The sequence below is a fragment of the Blastomyces gilchristii genome (assembly GCF_000003855.2).
Source record: "Blastomyces gilchristii SLH14081 genomic scaffold supercont1.21, whole genome shotgun sequence".
Lineage (NCBI taxonomy): Eukaryota > Fungi > Ascomycota > Eurotiomycetes > Onygenales > Ajellomycetaceae > Blastomyces > Blastomyces gilchristii.
The window spans coordinates 77,499-93,084 of NW_003101662.1; the positions used below are offsets into that span (position 1 = coordinate 77,499).

The 15,586-nt window shown below is 47.8% G+C and overlaps 4 protein-coding genes across 6 annotated transcripts; 2 read left to right on the plus strand and 2 right to left on the minus strand.

The window, feature by feature from the left end:
* The first annotated feature begins 23 nt into the window (after positions 1-23).
* Positions 24-2,116, plus strand: BDBG_07843 (uncharacterized protein). Its single transcript, XM_002621579.2, has 4 exons — positions 24-265; positions 327-550; positions 613-919; positions 983-2,116. Exons 1-4 carry the CDS (start codon positions 124-126, stop codon positions 1,465-1,467), a joined length of 1,158 nt encoding a protein of 385 aa, XP_002621625.1. The 5' UTR covers positions 24-123; the 3' UTR covers positions 1,468-2,116.
* Positions 2,117-2,271: 155 nt separating this feature from the next.
* Positions 2,272-5,738, minus strand: BDBG_07844 (NADH-ubiquinone oxidoreductase 78 kDa subunit, mitochondrial). Its single transcript, XM_031723280.1, has 7 exons — positions 5,296-5,738; positions 5,159-5,182; positions 5,005-5,056; positions 4,925-4,939; positions 4,829-4,851; positions 2,873-4,760; positions 2,272-2,795 (listed from the first exon to the last, which is right to left on the minus strand). The coding sequence occupies exons 1-7, from the start codon at positions 5,477-5,479 to the stop codon at positions 2,678-2,680; spliced, it is 2,304 nt and encodes a 767-aa protein (XP_031580414.1). The 5' UTR covers positions 5,480-5,738; the 3' UTR covers positions 2,272-2,677.
* A 463-nt stretch (positions 5,739-6,201) lies between these two features.
* BDBG_07845 (ER to Golgi transporter) lies at positions 6,202-9,208 on the minus strand. Its single transcript, XM_031723281.1, has 2 exons — positions 8,628-9,208; positions 6,202-8,546 (listed from the first exon to the last, which is right to left on the minus strand). The coding sequence occupies exons 1-2, from the start codon at positions 8,994-8,996 to the stop codon at positions 7,224-7,226; spliced, it is 1,692 nt and encodes a 563-aa protein (XP_031580415.1). The 5' UTR covers positions 8,997-9,208; the 3' UTR covers positions 6,202-7,223.
* Positions 9,209-9,626: 418 nt separating this feature from the next.
* BDBG_07846 lies at positions 9,627-15,497 on the plus strand. Of its 3 annotated transcripts, XM_031723283.1 has the most exons (5): positions 10,272-10,518; positions 10,582-10,967; positions 11,091-12,284; positions 12,388-12,597; positions 12,684-14,947. In XM_031723283.1, the coding sequence occupies exons 2-5, from the start codon at positions 10,661-10,663 to the stop codon at positions 14,045-14,047; spliced, it is 3,075 nt and encodes a 1,024-aa protein (XP_031580417.1). In that variant the 5' UTR covers positions 10,272-10,518; positions 10,582-10,660; the 3' UTR covers positions 14,048-14,947. The 3 variants fall into 3 exon arrangements, with proteins under 3 accessions (XP_031580418.1, XP_031580416.1, XP_031580417.1); XM_031723282.1 differs by having other exon boundaries at positions 10,270-10,967; positions 12,684-14,885; XM_031723284.1 differs by having other exon boundaries at positions 9,627-12,284; positions 12,684-15,497.
* The last annotated feature ends 89 nt before the right edge of the window (positions 15,498-15,586 follow it).

A 15,586-nucleotide genomic window follows, 5' to 3' on the forward strand; every position in this document is an offset into this window, starting at 1 on the left:
CCAGTACCCGCTGATAATTCCATCACTGCTGCCTTGCAACATGCCATCTATGCCCACAAACAAAACTTTCTTAATCGACCAAACCACTTTTTCTATGTATAATCTCACCTATATATATAAATCATGGCCAAAGAAACGATTCTGCGCATACCAAGAAGTGATAGTCCTGGAGACTTTATTTTGGTTAAGGTAACTAGGCCAGGTAGCTCAGAGCTTGACCTCAAGCTGGTTGCCACAGAGGGGGAAGCTCCGTATAGAGGTTCAGGTATAGATAAACTATTGACATTTATTAACGGCGAATTTATAGCTAATGTCCATTAATGTAGTAAAATCCGCTCAAATCGACAAACTGCGTGCCAAAAATTACCATGGCGCTGACGACGAGTGGACGGGTATTCTTGCATACGCGCTTGGGCAGAAGCAGTCCGCATCGGTGCCTGAAGAGCATAAGTCTGGGCTGGAAATTGCAGCCACTGTGAAGCAAGACGAGGATGATGAGAGCGAGAAGGATATTGTCATCAGTCTGAGGAAGAGAATAGATACAATCACGGTATAGAAACTCTCACCCTTACCCTTTGATCTGATCAGTTCTGATACTCTTCCCTCCTTTAGCAAAGATTGGGAACCATCTCCCTCAAGCAGGATGACGATCAGGCCATTCAACTTTTCGACTGGACTGGGATGGCGGTGGCGCGAGCGGATGGGCTGGAGGATGAACTGGCCTCCTTAACTGCGAAATATGATGCCCTAGAGAGCACCATTAACAAACTGAATTCACAATTGAAGGAACTAATAAAGGCCAAAACGGAGCATGAAGATCAGTTGATCGCCAAATTTGCCCAGCTATTAAATGAAAAGAAGTTGAAAATTAGAAATCAACAACGCTTGCTCGCGTCGGCAAAGATTGATCCATCCAAAGGTTCGCAGAGACATATTCCAGTTTACTCGTCTTGTCTTGTCTATACTAACATATTGTGTCTAGTGGATGAGATGAGCGCTTCCGCTCCATCAGAAACTGGGAGTACAAAGCGGCGCGGTAAGCGCAAAGCCGAAGAACCCGCCGTATCGTCAGAGAGCGAGGGTGGTTTTGATACAATGGATGTAGACAAAGCTAGAAAACAGGGTAAAGCTAATAGGGATACTGAAAAAGAGGATGAAGGAGAAAACGAGGACCTCCTTACGGAATCGGACGGGCAAGAAACCCCGGATCCACTCGAAGATGAAACTGCCACTGAAGACGAAGCAGATGAGCCAACAAAAGCACCCAGCCCTCCCCCAACAGTGAATGGTGGAAAGAGAGCTACACGTTCATCGTCCAAACAACCGACATCGTCGACAACAACGACGAGGAAAACGACAACATCGAGCCCTCCGCCACGCCGGGAGCTTCCATTTACCAGGAAGAGGGGACCTGTGAAACCTACTCCTGTGGTGGGCGATGATTCTGACGAGGATGATGAATTGTGATGATTTTTACGGTGGACATTGAGCCAATGGCACAAATTTCCTATCTTTGCAGCTTAAGGCCAAAGTTAATATGGTATTAAGGTAATAAGCGCACAATCGTGACAACTCGCGGAAAGGCCCGTCTATATCAGATGACGACGACGATGATTTAGTTGAGTCCATGGCTGACTTCTTACCTGGTTCTTCAAATTCTTATTTATTTCCATGATTGGATAAATGATTTACTCTTAAATGTTGCAGATGGTTAAAAGCGATAGATACCCTTCTACGACTGTGTACCCAAATTCCTGCTCTTGCCCCACTTCTTGGACTGTATCATGATATCAAACAAACCCCTATTGTTTTGCTAGAGAATATCCACGTATCTTCCTCAACGAAAACTTCAATAGAAAGTCCAATTTAAGTCTTGTACTCCCGCATAAGTAGCAAAAAGACGATTTATGTATTCCTGGCTCATTTGTCCTATCGTGCCCTGTTCCCTGAACAGCTAAGAAGGTGTAATGAAGCATTGAGGAATACGACAACGGGGAGAACAAGACATGCAGACTATAGTAAACCCCGTACGGAGCACATGCACATCCATAGTTCGAGTCAAATGATCTCCTTTCCGCGCTTATTCTCACTCTCTACTTTATTTACCACCAGTTCGTGGGCCTTTTTTTTTTTTTTTTTTCACGTCATGTATTTCTTACATCCCCTTTGTTGAACAAAATATCTTCTATCATCAAGTTATCACAAATTCAATCGTATATATACACGAACAGCTACACTACCTATTTTATATCTAGAAACCAACAAAGAGAAAAACAAACAAAAAAAACAAAAAAGTGGGTGAAGGAGAGGGATATAGAGAGAGAGCGAAACTTATCATCCCGGATAAACTGGCGTGGGAGAAGGGTCACTATACATTCCGTAGGTGCAAAGGGAGACACTGATGAACCAAAAGAAACAGCTTAAAGTTAAACGATTCAACCGAAGAAACAAATGCTAACAAAGGGGGAAAAAAAAAAGGGGAAATAGCTTGCTAATTTGTTTGTTTTGTATTGTATTGTATTGTATTGTATTGTTTTTGCTTTGCTCTGCTCTTTGATTTTGTCTCAAACAAAAAAATGGAATGGACTGGACTGGAAAGTAATAAAAAAAAGAAGATAAAAAAAAATAAAAAATAAATACAGTGAGAAAAATGGGGGATGGGACCTATATTACCAGTTTATGCACTCGACGCACCGCCAAGGCGCTGTTGCTCCTCCACCGCACTCCCAATCATGAAGTTATTATCTGGATTTCCGGTCTCCTTGGCAGCTGAGCAACGCGCCATTGTCGGGGAGCTAGAATAACAGTTAGCATAAACCATCATCAAACGAAAAGAGAATAGAGGGCGGCGGCGTTCAAAAAAGAGTCTCACCTTCTCGATATCGAATCCGTAAAGTAGAAGTTCTCAATAGCTCTCTTAAATGGCTCGTTCCCTGCCACGGCACCCTTATTCTGATCCACAAGCTGCACTTTACTCAACGCACTCACGCTAGCAGAGGTGTTCTCCACAACATCATACCGACGCAGCGCGGGCGAGATCATCTCCATCCGATCCCGTAGCATCTCTACATCGTCGTACGGTAGCGGTGCGCCGAGGAACTCGCTGGCAGCGCGGATGATCTTCCAATCATCGCGGGCCGCGCCGGGCGGAGAGGTGGCGGCCCGTGTCATCTGGACTCGACCCTCGGTGTTGACATATGTGCCGGATTTCTCGGTGTAGGCGGTACCAGGGAGGACGACGTCGGCAAGCTGGGCGCCGCGGTCACCGTGGTGGCCCTGGTAGACGACGAATGCGGACCTGGGGATGTCTGCCTCAGCGATCTCGTCGGCACCAAGGAGCCAGACCATCTTTGGCACTGTGGCGGCGACGTCTGGAGAGGGCGTGGTGAAGCCGACTTCGTAGGCACCGGCACGCGAGGCGGCACGCTGCAGGACGTTGTAACCTTGCCATTCAGGGGTGTTGAAGGTAGCAGCATTTTTGTCGACGAAGCCACCGACGGTTTCGAAGATAGCCTTTGCGTCTGGGTGTTCGGCGGCAGCGGAGCCGACAATGATCATAGGTCGCTTAGCGGCAGCGAGGGTCTTGCCGAAGGGGCCTGCGAGGGCGGATTTGAGATTTGAGGCTGCGGTGCCGAGATGCTCGAAGTCAAAGGTGCTGTCGAAGGTTTCGCCGACGAGACCGATTTGGAGGTCTGAGCGAAGGTACTGCTTGCGGATGCGGGCGTTGAGGATAGCAGCTTCGTGGCGGGGGTTGGTGGCGACGAGGAGGATGGCGTCGGCTTCTTCTATACCGTAGATTTTGGAGTTGAAGAGGTAGTTTGATCGTACATCGATGCCGTGTGCAATGGGAGCGCTGCCGCCCGGTTGGTCAAGAGCCAGATTATCGGATCCAAGCTTGTTGGCGAGGTCCTTCATGGCAACCAGGGACTCGGTCTCGACAAGATGTCCGGCGACAGCTTTGAATTCATTGGCCTTGGGTGCAAGCCGGCGGAACGCGCCTCCGATCTCTGCCAGGGCCTGCTCCCAGGTAACAGGGACGAATTTGTTATCTTTCCTGACCAAGGGAGTGGTGAGTCGTTGAGTTCGGAGTCCATCACAGGCAAATCGAGTCTTATCATTGATCCATTCCTCATTGACATCATCGTTCAATCTGGGCAGAATGCGCATGACTTCCATTCCACGGGAATCCACACGAATGTTCGATCCCACAGCATCCAGAACGTCGATAGATTCAGTATGTTGGAGCTCCCAAGGTCGGGCTCGGAAGGCATATGGTTTCGACGTCAGAGCACCGACAGGGCACAGATCAATAACGTTACCAGATAATTCCGAATCCAGATTCTTTTCCAAATAAGTGCCAATCTGCATCTCATTTCCTCGGCCGGTAGTTCCTAGTTCCGGGGCACCAGCTATGTCATTTGCAAAGCGGACACAGCGTGTGCAATGAATACACCGGTTCATCGAGGTCTTGATCAACGGTCCAATATTTTTATCTTCCACAGCGCGCTTGCCTCCTACTTCGTGGAATCGTCCACGGTCTGCGCCATATCTCATTGATTGGTCTTGTAGGTCGCATTCACCTCCCTGGTCACAGATTGGGCAGTCCAGGGGATGGTTGGCGAGGAGGAATTCCATGACACCTTCTCTCGCTTTGTGTGTGAGGGGGGAATTGGTCTTGACGACCATTCCTGGTTGGACTGGCCATGCGCATGATGCGACCGGTTTGGGTGCTCGCTCGACCTCGACTAGACACATTCGACCTGTTTCTGGCTATTAGCATGGCATTCTTTTCACTCCATAGGGTAGTCACAGGTAGTGATAAACGCACAATTTCCTGCAATCAAGAGTTTCCTAATATTTTATTTAATAACCTAGTTCATCCGAGGGGGATAGGAGTGGGAGGGAAAAGCTGCATAAAACTTACTCATGATAACAATATCTGTACATTTAGTTAGTCAGGTAGACCAAACCAATCAAGGGTGCAAAGCCATTGACTATACATACCGAGGAATTGTGACACCCGCCTTCTCACACGCTTGAATCAAAGCTGAACCAGCTGTTTTATACCAACAGAGTCAGCATAGCTCATAACCCATCTAATCCCAATCCAATTCACTCCGGCATATAAGACCCCGGGGATCCAAACAGCACTACTAACCTTCTATCGAGACCTTCTTCCCATCTGTAAAAAAAAAAAAAAAGAGAACACAAGTCCAAGTCAGTCAATCAACACACATCCAACCCATATTTATATATCAATCCCTCCCTCATCCCTTTCAATTACGATCCACGCACCAATAGTAAGTTCCACCTCCGCCGGCCGCGGCGCTGTAGTCGCGAACGACCTTGACCTCCCCGCCCCCGCCGCACAGCTGTTGGAGCCGTAAATGTAACCGAATCTGCCGCACTGGTGGCGCGGGGAGGGGGAGAGCTGCTGCCTCCTCGATCTGGCCGCCCCACGGAGGAATTGCGGCCGCATCGTTTTTGACGGTTTATTTGTGGACGTTCCAAATCAAGTTAAACAAAACAAAGAACGCCAAAAAAAAGGGCAAAACGAGGCAATGGATAAAAAGGAAACGAGTAGTGGGTAGTGGTAGGAGGGAGGAAGGGAGGGAGAGAGAGGGCGGTTGTAAATGTAGGACCCCGCCGTCGTCAGGGCTCAATTGATATCCGCAGTATCTCTCTTGCTGGTCCCGTCTCTTTTCTCTTGGGATGTCGTCTACCGGGAAGGAGCGAGCCCACGTGATGTGGAGGATTACCAAAGCCAAATATCCCCGCCGCTGATTGGGCAGGCTGGAACAACCCCTTCTCCGGGGCTGAACAGCCGAAAAAATAATAAAACTTTGCTTCTGCAACCCGTTTCCTTTCTTCTCTTTCTCTTCCCTTTCACATAAAAATTATACTCATTACGGACATGATTTATTGTAGGAGGAAGGGATATACGTATATATATAGATATATATATATACTCCTGCACCCTTCTTCCTCTACAGTATGCTCCCAGAGAAATATAACTGGCGCCGTAGCTGGAGCGGCTTAGGGATTCTTCTTTTCGAGGAAGCCCCCATGAGGATGTTTTCTGTTCCTTACCGACGGTTGCTACATGAACACATAAATGTATATCTATATATATATTCTGGGTGGTTGGTGGGCGGGTGATGGACATTAGGGTTTTCGGGATTACGAGGACGTCAGAAAAGCGCCTAGATGAGCTCGACACAGAAAATATATTTCTTTTTCCAGACTTTTGGTTCTTCTTGAGAACGATGCGTTGGTATTTAAAATTCTCTAAACGGACACACGTGTCATTAACAAATTATTTAAAGAAAAAAGTACTACTATACATTAAAGCAACCATCTTGTAATAATTCTCTGATCTTTATGTACCTTCCCACCTTATTACCAATGTCTTTCGGTGTCCCAGCCTCAAAAGCATCTATACATAGATCTATGACAAGGTCTCTAGGGGAGAAACGAAAAAGCAAAGAAATGGCATGATACACAATAATACACAAAGGACACAAAAGCACATCAGAAGCCAGATAAAATGGCCGTGTTGAAGCAGAATGAAGAGGAAGAGCAGCAGCAGAAGGGAAATCAAAAATATGGCAGAAGACGCATTAAAAATGGAACAAAATAGAAGAAAAACAAAATAGGGAAATACATATCTATCCAGCAGTTGCTCTCGTACATAGCATAGTTTAAAAAATAAGAGGACAGTAGCCCTGTAGTTTGGAAGGTATATAGTAAGTATGGGTGTAATGTGCAACGGTTCCAAGGTTCAAGGTAACCGTGTAACATAAAACAAATCAAGAAGTAGAAAAAAGCCAAAAACTCCGCCTTCCTTTTTAGTTTTAGTTTCGTTCAGTTGATCTTGGTCCGCCCGTAAGAAGAAGAATAAAACGAAGAAACAAAGTAATAGAGGTATGATAAAAAGGAGATCCTGGCACCTTGATGTAATCAAACTGGGGGTGGGAAGTGATCAATTAAATATATCGAGAGGAAGACGAGATAGGAAGATGTGAATAAGGCGAATGACAAAAAGAAAAGGGGAAAATGCACCCTCATGTTTATGTTGTCTCCGTTTTAAAACAGAACGCCAAATGGGGGAGAAAAAGAGAATCTGTGCATCGTTAGAAAAAACACACTGTTTAAACCGTTTCGAGGAGAAAGAAAAAGAAGAAAAAAAAAAAAAAAGAAATGTTAACAAAACATTAGTTCTATCAATTTTTTGATGGCGTCACTTGGGAATCACCCTCCTGCCACGTCGACTCCTGCTTCGTCCCCGGAGGCAGCCAGACAGGACTCGCTTTCCTCGCATGTCCATGTCGGTTGGGTGACGCATCATCCTTCTCCTTCTTCAAACTGTGATGGCGCGGAGGCGGCTTCGCATACTCTGCTTGCGACTTTGATATCGACGGGAACACGTACCCGTTTGAGTCCCACGGTCTGCTGCTGCTCGGGCCTGAGACGCCACCAGCACCACCGTTGCTGTTCGTGTTCAGCGGTAACAGAGGGTTCTTATTAGTATGGTAGAAACGGTCAGCGTTGGCCCGGCGGTTTGCAGCGTCGTCGTGGCTGGTTCGGTCGTAGAGGTAGAGACCTAGGAATGTGAGGCCGATACCGAATGCCTGTACAGAGGTTGTGGAGCTGCCGAACCAGACGATAGCAACGACAATGACGAAGACGCGTTTGATGAGGGAGGCGACGGAGTAGGAAACGGGGGAGATCATGGAGAGAATGATGAAGGCGAGGATGTTCTGCGCGAAGTGGGAGACGCCGTTGAAGACGAACTCGAGCATGAGAGGTCCGTGGTCCAGAGTGCCGGACTTGGTGGATAGGTTTATGGAGAAATCATGCAGGAAGTCTTTTGTTAGGTTGTAGCCTTCGAAGACGAACCAGATGGGGAGGGTGAGGAGGAAGGCTTGGCCAGAACAGTAGTAGAGGAGGTTGAGTTTGTCGAGTTTGCGGGGACCGCCTGCGTGGTCTTCCGTTTCAGCGCGGTTGGATTCGTTGAAAAGTTTCTTCGAGAAGATGTTCTGGGAGACGAAGACGAGGGCGGCGCAGAAGGCGCAGAGTATACCAAAGAAATTGGTAGAGAAGCCTGAAGAGCAGGCAAGCATCACGCCGGTTGTGAGTGGGACGAGGGACAGATACGTTGCCCTGGCATACTTGATTCGGAAGATGATGCGGTAGGCAAGCACTGTAAACAGGGGCGACAGGCCCTTAATCGTATGGACCATGGAGACGGGTATTTGAGATGTGGCCATTGAGCTGAGGATGTGTCCTAGAACCTGGAAGACGGCCAGGGGCAGCGTGGTCCTTATGACATCAACGGATGGCTTCTGCAAACCATTTTTTAGGGCGGGGATAGCTCGCCGCAGGGCGGGGAATAGGGAGGCGAGAGTGGCGAGGACGGAGCACCATATTGATACGAAGGCAAATTGGATGATTGTAAGAGTAATTGGTTTTGAAAGCGTAGTTAGGATGGACTTGGAGGAGGTGTTGGTGAGAGCGGAAGTCATATACCAGATGATGCAGAGACCCTGTTCGAGGAGAAAACCACGACTTGGGTTAGTTTCGATCTCCAAAAAACGAACTCGGGAACCCAAAACAATGAAACGTACAATAAGTCTATATGAGACAGGAGCTTTTAAAGCCTCCGCCAGCTCCTGGGCATTGACACTGACACTCGTGCCACGATCTCTAAAGCCCCCGATGGCCTCGCTGATACTTTTGCGCGGGCGCTGTTTACGGCCAATGGGGGAGAGGGAAGCTTGTTTCCGCGGTAGCCATCTGGTAGGTTGCGAATAGCGCAGTGACTGATGGTTGTTGAGGCTTTTCTGGTCGGTGGACGTGGGCGCAACGGTGTCGTCGAAGAGCGGGAATTTATCCAAGGGCGAGTGCGAGTTCTGGGAGGTTGTCATTTTCGGTTTCCAATTGGGCAACAACACAGAAGAATGCAGGCCCGTGCCAACGACTGTCGTGGTGCTCATGCTCAGACCAGGGCCGGGCTGAGAAGAGACAGTGTGTTGGAGGGGGGTGGAGGTGGTTGTTGTAGGAGAGATCGAGAGAGTGAGATATCGAGAGAGAGGAGAGAGGAGGAGGGGACGGACGGTTGTGGTTGAATGTCCAAGCCCTGGATGACGACGAACGGGGGTGGGTGAGCTTAATTCGCGGACAGGCGAGCGTGGGTCTAGCCAGGGCGGACTTGGTGTTCGATTTTTTCGATTGTCTGCCGGAAAAACTACATACCGTCCCACGTGATCAAACTCCCATTAAAACTACTGGCACTACTCCGTACACACACCACACTTCAACTCTCCAGATCGTTCTACAAGATTGAATAGTGATCTTTTTGAATGCTTTTGCCTCTTATTAACTACTTCCGTAATTATTTATATAGTTTAACTTAACTTAGTCCTATAAACGCCAATTTCCTCTGTGCCTAGTCTTGAAAAGCGGTGAAAGGAATTAGTAATAGACGCCAAGGACATCGTTTGTGTACTTTTAGATGGGCAGCGGGGAAGTTGGCTCTTTCTCCCAACCCTAATTACAGATATTAGAACCATGTTAAACCCCGCTGGACCTAGGACCAACCAACCTTCACTTTCTGCTTGAGCTAGAAGAGAACCAGCTTGGCAAGACGGACAGGATAACGCTGGTGATTGGCCTGCGCCTGCTGAGATTCGACTGTCATTTTAAAATAAATTCTTTCTTGTCTGGCCAGATATACATAGCATCATAATGCTTTCTGATTTCTGCTGTGTCAGTTCATCTCTATTTGATATCAACATATTTCTCTTTGTCAACAACCACCGCTGGTAGTTAAATGAACATCCACCCCCGGAGTAAATATCATCCCCGAATTAGAAAAAAGCCCGGCAAACTACTATGATAAACCCTCCCAGGAATCTTCCTCTTAACGGACCTATCTACATGTAACTACTAACTACACGGGGGGTTGGTTAGAGTGTAAGAGAGGCAAAATATGTCCCACAGTTTGCTGGAGAAGAGGAAAAATATACGACAAGCACTTCGTACCTGGCAAAGGCTTGCAAGAAACAACTTTTTGCCGCACACATGCCCTGTGTTCAATCTCCTTCTACTACGCAGCGTAGAGGCACAATCTGTGTGCATCGAAGCTCTGTTGGCGTTTTTCTACTTGGTTCGGAAAAATCCTGGAGAATAGTTATGCCGCCCCCGGATAACCTCCTCGCTTAGGGATATTATATTCTTCTCTTCTGAGTTGAAACCTCGAAACCACCATTTTGTCCGCTATTAATTAACTCTTATTAATTTCGGATATGCCATATATTTTCTCATTCAATGTTCAATAAAGCATGCTGGTTCTGGCCACACCAATCCTCTCTATATATCCCCTAAAAGCATAATTTTCCGTGCAAAACATACATATACATACCTGCCGAGGTGCCTAGCACTTGACACAGAGATAAGCTTGATGTGGAAACCTCGCTATTCATGTCTATCATTGATTGGTCATGTATTGCACGCGGAGTACTTTATTCTACCCTAACTGACACCTAGATATGGTGGCTGATATATGATCAAGGAATTAAGTCATACAAATGGTCGCGAGTCCCCTGGCATCTGGTTTTTGTAGCTCTTACCCCATATCGCCGTATCTGGAATTTCCTAAATGATCATGATGATGGTGATTGTTGATGATTATGGAAGAACGGCAAATGAAATGAAAAACAAAACAATGTATAGCCTGTGGAGAGCCTATCCGTTCTTCATCCATGTTTGTTTGTTGCTACCATCCTCGTCATTCCTATTATTCCTGCTTCCTGATGCACTGGGCGCAGACATAAATGTAGCACCATTGCTTCTCCCAGCCGAGGAGGGGAAATGGGATATGGATATGGATGTGAATAGAGCCCTAGCTTCCATTTCCATCTCGAAAACATGGCATGTTCTTGGACCGTTCAAAACTGGTACAAGAGGTCAGTATATCCATTTCGTATACCTGAACACTGCATCAGAGCATGCAACGCAAAACAGCAACATCAACAAATTGACCATGGTTGCAAACTGATTTTTCCATTGTTCCCATGAAACACCTACAGAAGCAACATGGGGCGCAGATCCGCTCGAGGTGCTCGGTGGATTCCGCAATATGTCCTATACCAACGATCCCGCTGCTAGATTCAGCAGCGCCCTGGGCGTTAACGGGTCCGTTGGTTGGTCTATCCTGGAAGCGACGGAGCCTGAACGGGACGATTCTGCATCTACCAGCGCAAAGGTCACCCTCGACGTCGGCTTTCCGGACGTGGACTGGGAACTTCTCCGGTCGTTTTATGGCTGGGCGGGACTACAGTATCAAGCCTGGGCGCGAGGACATTTTAATGTGACCACGCGGACTGTTGCTGGTGGTTATACGAGTAGTTCTACCGTGGCTGTGTATACGGATGGATTGCTGGAGGTATGGATTGACGGAGAGTCGTTCTTTGGCGGCGATTTTTATGCATATCGACGGGCGCCGGTTACTCTGAAACTGGCGGCCGGCTCGCATGTTGTTGATTTGAGGTTGGTGAGGGATGTGCGCGCGTTGGGTGGTGTGGGAGAACCGAGAATACGGGCTGCCGTGGAGGTTCAGTTGATCCAGCCTTCTTTGGCTGGTGACGGTACTGGCAGTGATGATAATGATGAAGTGGTGTTGGGCTTGAAATTGGATGCGGGAAGTGTGCTTGTTGCAGACGTCGTAGAAGGGAAACTTGCTAGTCCCTTTGCTTCTGTTATCGTGCGGAATGAGCATGATGGATGGGCGGAGATTACGGACATTAAACCTGTTCGCGATATAAAATCTACTAGACCGATGGTGGTATTGATCGATAGCCCGATAACGCTGGCTCCGCACCAGTCGCGCCCAATAGGTTTGAAAATCGATTTTGATGACCAGGCTCCCTCAAACTTCTCCTTCCAGCTCGTCTATACAATCGAGTCTGCGGGCAAACAGCGGAAAACAAACCCGGTGACTGCAACTGCGGTACCGCGCAAGATATCAGATCCGCAAAAATATACCTTTCTCCACCCCAGCGGCATCGTATCCTACGCCATTTTGCGGCCGCCCTTGAACGCCTCCTGCAATTCCGCCGCGGCCAGTGGCGATGAACATAGACTTCCCATTCTAGTTGACCTGCACGGCGCGGGCCTTGAAGCTGGTAATGAACAGGTTAGGCATATGCTGGACGATGCGTACGGGGTATGTTCATGGATACTGTTCCCGACGGGTGTGACACCGTGGAGTGGGGATGATTGGCGTAAGTTCTACTTCCGGCTCCCTGGGATGGAAGAGGTATACCTATATATATATATATATATGTGTGTGTGTGTGTGGACAAGTCTTGCTCACGTGGATGATAGATACTTGGGGTGCTGCGGACGTGCAGGCTGCGGTTGATGCTATACCGAACTGGATGCAGTCGGTGGCGTGGGAAGGGCTGGGAGCGGCTTTAGATGATTGGCTTGTGTCCGGTCATTCGAATGGAGGCCAGGGAACGTGGTTCTTTCTCACACATCAGCCTGATAAAGTTATCGCGGCTGCTCCAGTTTCGGGATACTCGTCGATTGAAAGTATGTATGACCAGCACTTCTGGCATCATAAATGCGTTTACAAAGCGGAGAGCTAACTCCCGATTTTCTTTCCTCCTTCGTTTCAGATTACGTGCCATTTACCATGTGGCATGATGGACAGGCTACTATCGCGAGCGTGATCCAGACAGCTCGGCAGAGCTTCAAGCACGAATTGCTAATGGGGAACTTTAGAGGAATCCCCATTCTCCAACAACATGGATCTGCAGACGATAATGTCCCTGCATACCACTCACGGCTGTTACACCAGCTAATCTGGGAAAATGGCTGGCATTCTGAATACCATGAACTCCCAGGAAAGGGGCACTGGTTTGATGGCGTCTTAACCACGCAACCACTGCTGGACTTCTACTCTCGTCATACCAGCAATTCTTCTTCCTACGACCACCTCCTCCCGGAACGCTTCTCCTTCTCTATACCTAACTCAGGAGATATGGGATCCCGAGGTGGCATCATGGTAGACCAGCTATCGTCGCCGGATAAATTCGGACACATCCAAGCGACCCGAAAAGAGGAAGGCGTGACTTGGCATCTAAAAGCACGTAACGTGCATCGTTTCCATCTCCTACCGTCTAGGATGCGTGTAGCGGTATATCCTAGGGTGATTGTAGTGACGGATGGTGATGGGGGTGGCTCTGAGTCCACATTTCTAGTCCCAGCTGCGGACCAAGCCCACTCAAAATGGTTCGTCAAAGACGAGATTACGGGCAGCTGGACCGTCTCGAACGATGGATCCTGGCAGGACGATATCAGACAGCGGTACGGCCGGCAGAATGGTGCTATGGACGCGATCCTTCGCTCAACGGGTAGATTTACGATAAGGGTCTGCTCCCGGGACAGTGATGGAAGCGAACAGCTTATAAACGTGGCGCTGCAGATAAGTCGTAACTTACTTCAATATTTCGCAGCGGACTCACAGCTTCTGCCTCTGCAAACTGCCTGCAACAGCAACAGCAACAATAGTCACAGTAATAATAATGATCACATCATCGATGACCAGGAGGAAGAACTACGCGGGCCAGGAAACCTCATCACCATCTCAATCGGAAACGATCTACCACCACCACCCGCCTCCCTCGTCACCACGTTCCCCATCCACATAGCCAACGACCACCTGACGATCCGCACCACAACCTCAAACCTGCACACAACCACCCCAACCACAAAATCCTACCCCTTCGAACCAGACCTAGGCGCCATATTCCTGCGCCCGCGGCCACTTCCGCACCAACGCCTCGAGTTGGTCGTTTGGGGCGCCGACTTGGGCGGGTTACGGCAGGCGAGCCGGCTCGTACCGCTCCTGACTGGGGTTGGGCAGCCTGATTTTGTTGTTTTGAGTGAGCAGTGTCGATGGCGGGGGTTTGCGGGGGCGTATGCTGCTGGGTTTTTTGATTTTGGGTGGCGGGTTTCTGCGGGGTCGTATGTTGATTGATTTCGATTGGTTTGGTTTTCTAATTCCTTTTTTTTTTTTTTTTTTTTTTTTTTTTTTTTTTTTTTTTTTTCCTTCTTTTACCATCCCATCCTTCCTCAGCCTTTTGACTGCTTTTTTAGGAGTGGGGAGATGGGTTCTGAGCCTGAGGCTTCCCGGACGCTTGTTCCCTTTATATACCACCGTCGCTGATGGGAATAGGCTGATACCCACGAAGTGATTGGCAAATGATGATGGTCATCTGGATATTCGGCTAGCCATATCTACCCTAGGAGGTATCTAGAAAAGGGTGTCACACTCAACATCCCTCAAGTTTGTTCTTTTTTCTTATTCTTTCTCAGCTGCTACCGCTCGTAAGCAGTGCTCAAAAGGGGAAGGGAAAAAAGGGTCATCTCAAGGGCTCTTCGTACTTCTGTTTCTTTCCATGGAGCGGCTAGCTGTGAAATATATCTGCTAAATATCGCACAATATACCCCGCTGCTTCTCCTTTCTTCCATCATGCAGTTTTTCTCTGCATGTCTACTTAGTTTGGATACCATTGTTCTGAGAGGAGTGATGTTTCTCTCACCCAACTATCTCTATAGCTCTGAAGTATAGAAGCTGCTATGGTCAGGATTGGTCAACACCCATCAGCCTTTATGATTCTCTTCCATACTGTATTAGTGCCAAAATGGAGTTGTTATCATCACCAGTGCAACTTCTCACTGCTGTTCACTCTTTGCCGGTATATCATGATATCCCTCAGGAGGTCCAAACCCTAACCCAGCTCAAAGCAGTTAAGGCATGCCTTCCATCTACACAAAAAAAAAACTCGATGCTTCTTTCTTACTTATCATTCCTCTCCTCCTTTTCTCATCAACTTCTTTTTTTTCTTTCTTTCTTTCTTTCTTTCTTCATCATCTTCTTCTTCTCACCGTCGTAATCTACGCCTCTCTTTCCCTCAGTCTGTCGTTCTCTCTCTCAGTCTCTCTTTCTTTATTTAATCTTTCTATCATCTTCTTCAGTCTATTGCTCTTTCTCTTACTATCTTTGCTCCATCTCTTCGTCTATTTTCTCGCCATCGTTTGCCATTCTGTCTTGCTTCATCTTCTGCTTCGTCTTCGTGTTCTTCACAACCATCTTCTTCTACCATTTTCCCCATCTTCCCCATCTTCTTCAGCTTCTTCAGCTTCTTCCGTTCTGTCTGCTACGTCCTCAATACCACACGTGTTTGCTGCCCCTCTCAGGCTTCGATTTGACCCCCTGAAGAGACACAAGAAGAGACGCGTCAAGTTCATCTACTGATTCTCCCTACGCGTATTCTTTGTTTGTTTATTCCCTTTCGATTGCTCAAAAACAACCTATCATATCTTGCTTTGTTTGTGCTTCGCCTGCTCCCATATCAGATATATCTTTGTTATCTTATCTTCCAATTGGCTTGTCTTGTTGCTGAAAACTGTGGTGGTGTCTTACCCCCCTTAATTTACGTCAAATCTTGCTTCTCCTGTGCAAGACACCTCCTGCCCAAATCCCACAAACGCGACAACGTATAGAGGGATACAA